The 10,988-nt window shown below is 39.6% G+C and overlaps 1 protein-coding gene across 1 annotated transcript; it reads left to right on the top strand.

Annotated features, from left to right (window-relative positions):
* The first annotated feature begins 2,571 nt into the window (after positions 1 to 2,571).
* Positions 2,572 to 10,047, top strand: LOC131256831 (sulfite exporter TauE/SafE family protein 3-like). Its single transcript, XM_058257887.1, has 12 exons — positions 2,572 to 3,778; positions 4,616 to 4,775; positions 5,195 to 5,395; positions 5,467 to 5,531; positions 5,631 to 5,658; positions 5,963 to 6,054; positions 6,125 to 6,211; positions 6,322 to 6,372; positions 6,858 to 7,079; positions 8,223 to 8,316; positions 8,395 to 8,535; positions 9,793 to 10,047. The coding sequence occupies exons 1-12, from the start codon at positions 3,563 to 3,565 to the stop codon at positions 9,876 to 9,878; spliced, it is 1,443 nt and encodes a 480-aa protein (XP_058113870.1). The 5' UTR covers positions 2,572 to 3,562; the 3' UTR covers positions 9,879 to 10,047.
* The last annotated feature ends 941 nt before the right edge of the window (positions 10,048 to 10,988 follow it).

A 10,988-nucleotide genomic window follows, 5' to 3' on the forward strand; every position in this document is an offset into this window, starting at 1 on the left:
AGGATCAATCTCATTGGGCTTAGATCCATCATAATATCCTTGGTTCCCATTTGCTCCGAGGAGAATCTGCTTCTTAAACCTTAATAATTGCAGTGAAAGCACCGATCGTCTCTAGGAGGATCTCCCATTTGGAAGCATTATGTGAGATAGCTACGTTGAGCGTACTTAAGTATGTGATAAAATCCCTATCTTTGTGGGTCTTTATAAACTTGTTGGGCAAGTTACTTCGATCATACGTGTTTCTTGTGTGTAGGGCTACGTGTCATTTTGTCGCAACATCTTATCTGTATACGTGCGTATGACCCTATACAATTTTACTTTTAGGAAACGACGCGCCACAAAAGAATATGAGGCAAATAAGCACATAGTGCCAACACGTGGCGGCATCTCATTAGTCAGTGTTGATGCACCAAATTAGATGTAAACACCACCCAAACCACATATGGAACTGCCTTCTTTTGGGCCTAAGGTATGAGACATTTGGCGGTTGGGGTGGATTTCACATAAATTTCATGGTGGGGCCCACCGAAACTGTCTACCTTTTTGCTCGCAAGCTTATGAGAGCTGCCGTTACAAAAAATCCACCGTTGGTACTCTAGTGATAATGGAAGCGGATTGGTTGGTGTACCACACACCATTGACCTGACTGTTGTGTTTAGGGCTGAAAGTCGGGCGGGTTGGGTTGGGTTGGGTCGGTTCAGGTTAGTACTCAGCCCTAGCCCAACCCAAGGTCCCTAAACCAACCCAACCCAACCTCGGGTTGGGAATTCTCGACCAAAGCCCAACCCAAGAGGGTTCGGTCAGGTGAATACATGCTAATTTTTCGTTATTACATTAGTCTATTACATTTCAATACATGTCTTATTTTTTGTACCTATGATTTTATTAATTATATATGTAGTTATTTATCGTAAAGAATTTTATTTTTTCTAAACAAATAAGCTAAAATATAAGACAACTACTCCATTAAAAGACATGTTGTATAGCACACAATCTATTTGGGAGAGAGAAATCTGGTGTATATTGTTAGCTTGAGTGATTGAGAATGACGTGGACCAATGAGACCTGATCACATTGGAATTTCCTATGCTTTCAACACGGACAATCCGCATTCAATTATAATTTATAATTTATATATCGATTGGGTTCAGGTTTGGGTTGGGTTGGATAACCCAAGACCTCATCCTGAGTAGACTCAAGTTTTATCATATTGGTGTTTATATAGCCCAACTTGGAACTGAAGATACATCATGCCCGAGCCCAACCCAATGTCGGGCCGGTCACGGGTCAATCTAGTTGAACCCACGTGGCTTTCACCAAGTTTTGTGGGTCACACCATGAGGTATGTGTTATATCTCAATTGTTCGTTCATTTGCCGAGTTCATTTTAAAGCTTAAGCCATAAAATAAGATGGATCCAAAGATCAAGTAGATCACATTGTAAAAAGCAGTGGGAGATTGAACATCTACTATTGAAATTCTTTTGGGGGTTACAGAAGTTTTGGATCAATATGATAGTAGTTTTTTCCTTTTCATCCAAGTTTGTGTAACCTCATGAATAAATTGGATGGAAAATAGACATTATGGTAGGCCCTATGAATGTTTTAACAATGAGAATTATTGCCCCGCTGCTATCTGTGGAATGGTCCACTTAAGCTTTGGGTATGATTCATTTTTGAGGTGATGCTCTAAAATAGGATAAATTAGGTGGATATAATAAATACATCATTGGGGGCCATGTAACTTAGATCTCCCTTGTCGGTTCGTATAACCCGAAACTAGAAGAGCATCAGCGCTTATCCTCACGGAGGTGGATTGGTGGGTGTACCACACACCACCGATCTGACCAGTGTGGGTGCGTGTCGTGCCACTCCTCGAGCTCCACGTTGTAAAACGGTTTAAATAAGATCAAAGTTACGTGACTTCGAGATGTTGTATTTATTATATTTACACCGTTCACTCATTATGCGAGATCATTTCATAGCATGATCACAAAAATGATTCATATATGTGTCTTAAATCGACCATACCATAAAGAATATAAATAACAGTAGAAAAATGATTCTCACCATTAAAATATTCGTAGGCCTTACCTAACGTTTATTTCCCATTTAATCTACTCATAAGGTTACACAGACGTGAATGAAGAAAAACTCTAAAACTTTTGGGACCCTAAAAGGGTTTCAATGGTAGACTTTTAATCCCCACTGCAAAATGCAGTGTGGTCCACTTGCTCTTTAGATTTTTTTTTTTCTTCGGTTAAAGCCTCAGGACTAGCCCACCAAATGGAAGGACGGCTGGGATATAACACATAACTCATGATGGCACCCACAGAACTTGGTGACGTCAACACATCAGCCAGGTCGGTGGTGTGTGGTACACCAGCGAATCCGCTTCATAATTAAAAACTTTTTGAGGTGGGTCCTGCAAAATACCACAGTACGGTATGGAAATGTATGACCTGGAAAAAAAATCCGATCCCGCCATGCGATGCAGATGTCTCACGTCTGGTCACGTGCCGAAAGCATTCTCTTCCGTAATTCTCTCCAAAGAGAAGGGCATTGTTGCAGACGACAGTTGGAGGAGTTTATAACCAGAAAACCCGCGCCCTTCTCGGCCGAAAACACTGCATCCCTCATTCGAGACTCCCTATTATACTTCAAGCGAAGAAGATCGAGAGCAACACGGGAAGAAGCTCTCTCTCTCTCTCTCTCTCTCTCTCTCTCTCTCTCTCTCTCTCGCCGTTTTTGCTGTCTGACCTCTCAATCTCCCGCATTCACGGCGCAGAATCTCCCTGTCGACGTTTTCGCTGTCCAATATCTCAATCTCCCGCATTTACGGTGCGGATTCACTTTCCTGACGTTTTCGCCGCAAACCTGCCTGGAAAACGGGAAAGGACGGTCAATCTTGTTGGATTTTGGATTGAAAGACCTACGGTCGGAGTTGACGGAGAGTTTCGGGGGAAAGTCTGCCGGAAGCGATAAATCGGTTGCCGGAAGCTCCATTTCCATCAGAAAAGCTCGCTTTGCCTGGATGTTTTTGCCATTCTGCGGTTCGACCTACCGGATCTCGTAATCTTGTCTTTTTTCTGCTCGCATTTGTGGAATTGACAGAGGAAGCCCTCAAGAACCGGAATAAATGGTTGAGTTGTAGGAATCGAGATCAGAGGATATATGTGTATAGCTTAGAAGAAGAGAAGGAGTTCGAGGAGATTATCCAGAAACTCGAACTGAAGAGATAGATCACTTTCTTGAAATCCTCTATTCAGAAGTTAGATCGCTTTCTTGAATTCCTCTATTCAGAAGTTTTGTCGCTAAAAATCGTTTTTTTTTTCCCGGCCAACTATTGGAGATTCAGGCAAAAAGAGGTCTTCAGAACTCTGTATTTCCAGCTGCAAGCAGAGTTTGAAATTTTCTTTCTGTGGAAAATAGGATTTCCGCTGTTTTATCTTTCGTGATCAGAGTTCCTTCGTTTCCTCCTTTTCCATTAGAAGCGTAGGAAGAGAAATTTCAAGGAAATTTAGAATTTTGTTTATTTAGATAAGCTTGAGGATTTTGTGATCGATGGCTGAAATGGGAGCAAAATGGGATCGTTTGAGATCAGTGGCTATGATTGGGCTCAGCTTTCTTCTAGCCTCCATGCTTGCATCGGCAGAACGGAATATAGTGCGTGACGCTTCGAGAAGCGACAGAAGCAAAGAGACTGACTTGAATAACTTCACGAAATTCGTACATTTCCTGTGGCGACCTGATCAATCCAGTTACCAACATGTTTGGCCAGTAAGACTCCAAACTTCGTTTCTAGCTTATCCAAGAAACCCCTTTCCTCAGAGCATGAAAAAGAATCTGTGGTTTTGAGGCTTTTCTTCTCTCCCTCTCTTTTCTTTGTCTTACGTATTTTAATTTTCTGTTATGCTAATTTATTTATAGATAGATGTAAGAGACCGACATCTTAGTTTCTTGAATTATGGTTTTCAAGCACAGAAGATTCAAACACATTGATTTTATTTAGCATGCATTTGGTTGCACCGGATGTCATGACATTTCATGTTATTTGGTGCAACCAAATGCACCCCTAGATTTAGACCAAAGTAGAGGAGATTTCATACATTTACATCTGTTTTAAGTATGAAAAGAAAATTCCATGGTCTCAAATATTTCATAATCTCGTTATTTAATGGGAAAAGATTGTGTAAACGCAGTGCGAACCAAGAGCTGGCATGCCTGTGCCTATCTCCGTACAATTTTGGCAGACAGGAATCCTAACACAGTTCAAAATGGGTGTTTGAATAATGCATTTTGAAATGCTTGTGGGATTGCATAACCATCTATTAGTAATGGGAGATTATGTGCAACTGGTTGCAGTGCACGCTGAAGCCGTCCTCTTATTGAATGTACTGGGATGGTATGCTAATTTGTTGATGAATGTAAGAAATTAACAGCACAGTTGCTCGAATTATAGTGTTTGGGCTTAAAAACATCATTGCTAAGGCAATGATTCCATTTATGCTAGGATAGAGGTGAAGCTTGTGACTCGTTTAACTTTTTTGCTCTTTGTTTGATAAGAATTCAATGCAGACATTAGGTCTTTATAAGATGGTGGTTTTTCTTTTACAGGAAATGAAATTTGGCTGGAAAATCATTGTGGGTTCAATTATTGGCTTCTTTGGAGCGGCATTTGGGAGCGTTGGAGGTGTTGGCGGGGGCGGTATTTTTGTTCCCATGCTCACCCTGGTTATTGGCTTCGATGCAAAATCATCGACTGCTATATCGAAATGTAAGAGAATTTATAGATTCATCACTCTGTCATGGTGATTCTGGAATTGATCCTCCATATGTTTATTTCTTTAACATCATTGTGAACCTGCTTGCATATCTTCGGAGGAGAACCATAAACATCATCAAAGATCATAAAAGCCTACATCAAGATAATTTTCTTGTATTCAAGTTCTCTGTATCTGCACGAGACATCCGTCGAGCACTCTTCAAATAAAACTATTTGGACAAAACCTTAATTTATTTTCCTTATTATTATTTTTGAATGTTTCCTGGCCTTGTGTAAGAGCCTGTTTACCCTGATTATTTCTGAGGGTTATTTTCCTTAATTCACAAGATCCAAATCGAATAGCAAATTTTCATCTTGTCCAACTTTGTTAAACTGCGCTAGAGCAAGTTCTGAGGTCTCCATTTCGGCAGGTATGATCATGGGTGCAGCAGGGTCAACTGTTTATTACAATCTTAAGCTCAGGCATCCAACTTTAGATATGCCCATTATCGACTACGACTTGGCATTGCTTGTCCAACCAATGCTAATGTTGGGGATCAGCATTGGAGTTGCATTCAACGTGATTTTCGCCGACTGGATGGTCACAGTCCTGCTAATTATCCTCTTCTTGGGTAATTTTCATTTTGATTATATCATTATATGGACTTTGTGAGCTTCCTTGATGGTTTTCGTTGGTTTTCAGGCACTTCAACCAAGGCTTTCTTCAAGGGTGTTGAGACATGGAAGAAAGAGACCATAATAAAAAAGGTACTGTCCCTTCATCTGCTTTTGTTCTACCATGTCGAATCACCTAATGCAGCTTAATCAAAAGCAGCTTTAGTCCTGATTATCTGTTTTATATTTCAGGAAGCTGCAAAACGCATTCAGTCAAGTCGTAAGTTGCTATATGCTCTCTATGCTGACATAAACAATGTTTTAAACTACAAACTTTAATCAGGGTGATTGAGCTTTTAGTAGTTTAAAATATTTTTCAGCAATTTTTTAGTTTTTAGCTGTCAATCAATTTTATTTTATTTTTTAATTTGAAAAATCCCGTCAAATCTTGATCTAGTTGCACCAACACCTTGTGCTAGATCGAGATATTGATCATAAAGCATCAAAAGAGTACATGCACTGTGGATTTTTATTTTTTATTTTTTGTTTTGGAGACTTACAATTCATTTTCCCTTTTGAAACAGACACCGGCAATGAAGAGGTGGAGTACAAGCCTCTCCCTGGTGGTCCAAGAAATGGTACTCAAAAAGAGACCAGGGCATATGTAGATGCAGAGGTGAGTCTATGTTGTTAGCTGTATTCCCATCTCTCTAAGCTGTTGGAGTAACTTCTTGTAACCATCCCAGGTCCCTGTTCTTGAGAATGTTTACTGGAAGGACCTTGGCCTTCTTGTCTTTGTCTGGATTGCATTCCTTGCAATACAGATTGCCAAGGTGAGCTCTCTACGATGCTTCGTTTTCATGTTCAAGTGCGGTAGATTTTCCTGTATTTTGTTTGTTAGCACATGAGCAAACCCATCAGTAACCTGACCTGTTTGATGCAGAATTACACAGCAACCTGTTCGATAGCATACTGGGTTTTGAACTTATTGCAGGTACGATCTTGCTCTGATCCTTGGTTTACACACAAATAAAACTCAACCAGGACCATGACTGCCAGAGTCCCAGTCATGTCATTCTGTTTAATATTAATATAAGAAATAGACCTATACTGAGAATAGCTTCACCACACATTGGTGGGATTATGTATTGCTATTTATAGAGAGAGGGGATGCACCTGAATGAGATGTGGTTACAAAATTTAAGTACAGGAATTATTTGACTAAAAAGAATTACACCGTTTAGATTTGGGATAACAGATAAGAATGTTATCTCTTCACAGTTAGTTTAAAAGAATGTGTTATAGTCTGTTTTCCATAGTTTTTTCGTACTTAGGCCCCATTCAACTCAACCTGCATTATTTTCTGACTGAGCAACTCAAAGAGTTCTTAAGATTACTTTGATCAGACATGAATGCTCCTGAGAAGCCTGGTTTTTAATGTGTTGGAGTATCAAATGTCTGTCCATTGATATCTCGCAGATCCCAGTTTCTGTTGGGGTGTCTCTACATGAGGCAGTTAGCCTATACAAAGGCAGAAGAGTGATCGCATCCAAGGGAGATGAAGGGACAAACTGGAAAGTCCATCAGCTGGTTCTTTACTGCTTCTGTGGTGTATTAGCTGGGATAGTGGGTGGACTGCTTGGTTTAGGTGGAGGCTTTATTATGGGTCCTCTTTTCTTGGAGCTGGGAATTCCTCCTCAGGTGAGCACATCATCCTTCAGATTTCGCTGCAGTAGATTGCTCATGTTAATTGCTTTTTCCTTCCAACTTAGTCATCTTTTAGCTCTGCATCTTCCCCTTCGGACCTTCAATACATTTTACTCATGTTATACCTTTTCTGTTTTCAAAAGTCAAATCAGCATTTTTCATTCATTGTCCTGAAAGGTTGCCTCATTGATATCATAGTTTTAAAACTCACTGATTCGACTTGAAACTTGGCTGAGTCAACCTGACTTGGCAAGATTTAGAGATGAATCATTTGAGACTGACTCATCCTGGAGTTAAGAAGACTCGTCGAGTTGACTTTCAAACTCAGTCGACTCTATGCGACTCGCAGTGGCTCGAGCTGAGTCACTCAAAATGTGAAACTGTAGTTTCTAAAATTAGTAAATGGCTTGGTGCAAGATTCAAACTCACCACCTCTAAGGGTGAAGTGGTCCCCTCTACCACTAGACTCCACAAACCTTTACTGTTAGATCTCCTATTATATAAGACTTACATGAAATGTGACTATTTTTTTCTTCTTTGTTATTACAAATATTTTTAATTTATATTATTAAATATTGAGTCGAGTCAGGTTGAGTATTCAAGTATTCAACCCGGATGAACATTCAAGTTGAGTTTTTGGGTTTTAGAACTATGATTGAGAGTACTACTGAATTCATTAACGTACAAGATGACCTCTAGTAATGAAATTTCATGGTAGGTGCAACTAAATGCACCCTAGGAAAAGAAAAGAAAAGCAGAAAAGCTCATGGTCTTTCATTCCAAGTTCATTACTGAATCCTAAACCCCTTGTATCATGTTTCTTAAGGGTACCTTTGACATTACCTTAGGAATCAGGGGCGGGCAGAATGCTTTCGCTGTCAAATTAAAATTCCATTAATCCAAGTATCACTTGAAACAAGTGAAACTGTTATTCCCGGGAGGAAAAATGATGGCCTGACCATCCAAGATTCCTTTTCCGCAATACCTCAAATGTTCAGTAATTTGAAAACGAAGAAATACACCCAAATATTCAACAAATTGTCAATTTGGGAGCAATTCGATATGCTATGAAAATCTAATTTTAATGTGTCGATGTGCACTTGCCTTCTAATCTTGCCTGTCCGAACTTTTATGCAGGTCTCAAGTGCTACTGCCACCTTTGCCATGACATTCTCCTCATCCATGTCTGTTGTAGAATATTACCTTCTAAAGCGTTTCCCAATCCCATATGGTATGGAAATCTGTAGGGTTTCTGTCCTTGTCAAAAATTACTACTGGAAAAGTTATCTAATATCCGATTGTTTTGCAGCTCTCTACTTCATGGCTGTGGCAACAGTCGCTGCCTTTGTGGGGCAGCATGTGGTGAGAAAGATAATTATTTTAGTAGGGAGGGCCTCACTGATCATCTTCATATTGGCTTTCACAATCTTTGTGAGTGCAATCTCACTAGGTATGGAAACGGATTCCTTTCATTCCTTCAATCTTTATTCGAAGTTTCAAGCATAATAATTTTCAGGTATATAGATAGAGATGTTTCATTAAGAAAATAGAAGAACCCTGCATGCCATTTTGACAAGCTTATCTGAAGTACCCAAAAAAGTTTCAAGGGTTCCTTTTGCTCAACCAAGACTATTATTTTGCGTGTGTGCATATGTTTTCTTTTCTTTTTTCTTTTTTCTTTTTTTCTTTTTGTTTTCTTTTTATTCTTCTTCTTCTTTTGTTAAACAGATGCATGTATGTGTGCACACACAAATACAAATAGAGGCGAAGAAAACCCCCTGGAGAGTTAAAAACCTCTAAAACAATGGACTGATAGAAAACTCGAGTTGACTCATCACGTCCCAGTTTTTAGCTTTTAAGATTCAATCCATGATCACAATGACATAACAACCCAAGGGCTTGTTTAGCAACCATCCAAGTTGTGTGCTTGACATGGTGGTCAAGGATACAAGACTATTGAGCTGAGCCCCAATGCTTGGTTTTGTCAAGAAAAACAAATACCATGGTGTCTTCACTTTTGACCGTTGGTGAGGATAATGTCGTGTTATGTAAAAGGGTGTTTTCTACATGAGTGTGGTAGGCACTGGACTACCTGATTATTGTATATATGTGTCTCATGTGCCACGTGCCAACATGCCTTAGCATCCATCTTCAATTGCTCAACATGTGCGGCATTCAACCTTGAACCACCCTATATATGCCCCATGCCAATGTGCCCACATGTACATTCGTCACATATGCCATATGTGTGACCATACATCTTCATTAACCCCACATGTGCCGCTATCAATCCACAAGCGCCCCACTTGTCTACGTGTGCCAATACACACAGGCATCACATGTGGGTGTCTATCCATCCCTATACAAACAGTGCCATGGACAATAGGACAACAAAATTGCCTATCCAAGATAGATGTGTCCTGAGAGAAATGTTATGTACATGCTTCCTAATTAGGCTATTTGGGACACAACTTTGACAGTTACCAAATCATGCCACAAGGGATGTAATGCCATGTCTCTATTACCAAGGCATCAATTTGGGAAATGTTGTGATTGTGGCAATACTAATTCTTGACTGTAAAAAGGAATTGAATCATTTGAATATCCATCATGGATTATTTTTGCAACCTCCAAACCTTAGAAACCCTTTTATATTCTAACAAACAATTTGGAAATCTGATCCGTAGTGGTTGATTCCATGTAACAGGTGGGGTCGGCATATCAAACATGATAATGAAGATGGAGGGAAAGGAGTACATGGGATTTGAGAACCTCTGCAAGTATGAAGTTTAGCATTTCCAGATTCTTCCAATTCAAGAAACTCTGCTATTCTTCATTTTACTCGGCCCTCAAGGTCGGGCCTGTCTTCCTTTCTGTACCAATTTTTAAATTTTGCTTAGATGTACCAAATTTTAAACTTTGCTTAGATGCAAGAAGACTCGTTCACTTTTACTTAGTTACATTCCATTAGTGCGGTAGTCTTTGAATTATTTACTTGGATGGTGTTTGGTATACGCCTAAAAATGAGTTCATCTCATTTTAGTTTATTGAATTATGTATTAGAGATCTTCATCTCTAATATATACTATTAACATGAACTCATTATGTATCGAAGATTGAGATTTCTAATACATAATTACTGTTAACTAAAATGAGATAAACTCATTTTAGGCATCTACCAAACAGGGGTTTAATGATCAACTTACTGGAAGAACTGATTTGTGATCGTGCACTGCAAACTGTCACCATTTCGATCGAATTATTTTTCAATTCTTTTTTGTCGCGTGGCCCGGATGATTCAACGACTAGATAGAACCTTCCTATGGAGGTTGATTTAGTTGGGGTTTTGATATGCGGGGCCCAGTTCCCACCGTTGGATGGGACTCATGACAAAGATCCAAGCCATTCATCAGGCAGCATACACTGTGAACAAACACTGGACCATTTGCCTCCAAAAAGAAAGAAAGGGAAAAACGGACCAAAAAATAACTTTGTCCGCTAATCAGGCAGATGACACTTGCACGTCAAAAAAGGACGTTCCAAGTTCAACTGTACACAGCTGGCTCAGTTGCTGAGTGTTTATGCTTCTTCTTCTTTTTTAAACCTGATTTTTCAGTGCGTGGCATTTTCACAACACGCATACCTAATGAATCGCCCATATGGATCAAAACCCGTTTAGTTAGAGTTATTTTATACTGTGGCAGAGTAAGACGCCTCATACTCAGGCATTCAGGAATTGTAAACGTGGCATAAATTGACTCAAGCTAAGCCGACTTGCAAACCAACTGTTGTTAAGTTACTATACTGAAATCAGATCGGTTGAACAACCCTAAACCCTGATTTGCAGACATGTTTATGGAGATAGGACCATTGGCAATTTTTCATTCCGGCCGTTCATTTAAT

Source organism: Magnolia sinica, chromosome 1 (assembly GCF_029962835.1).
Source record: "Magnolia sinica isolate HGM2019 chromosome 1, MsV1, whole genome shotgun sequence".
NCBI classification, from domain to species: domain Eukaryota; kingdom Viridiplantae; phylum Streptophyta; class Magnoliopsida; order Magnoliales; family Magnoliaceae; genus Magnolia; species Magnolia sinica.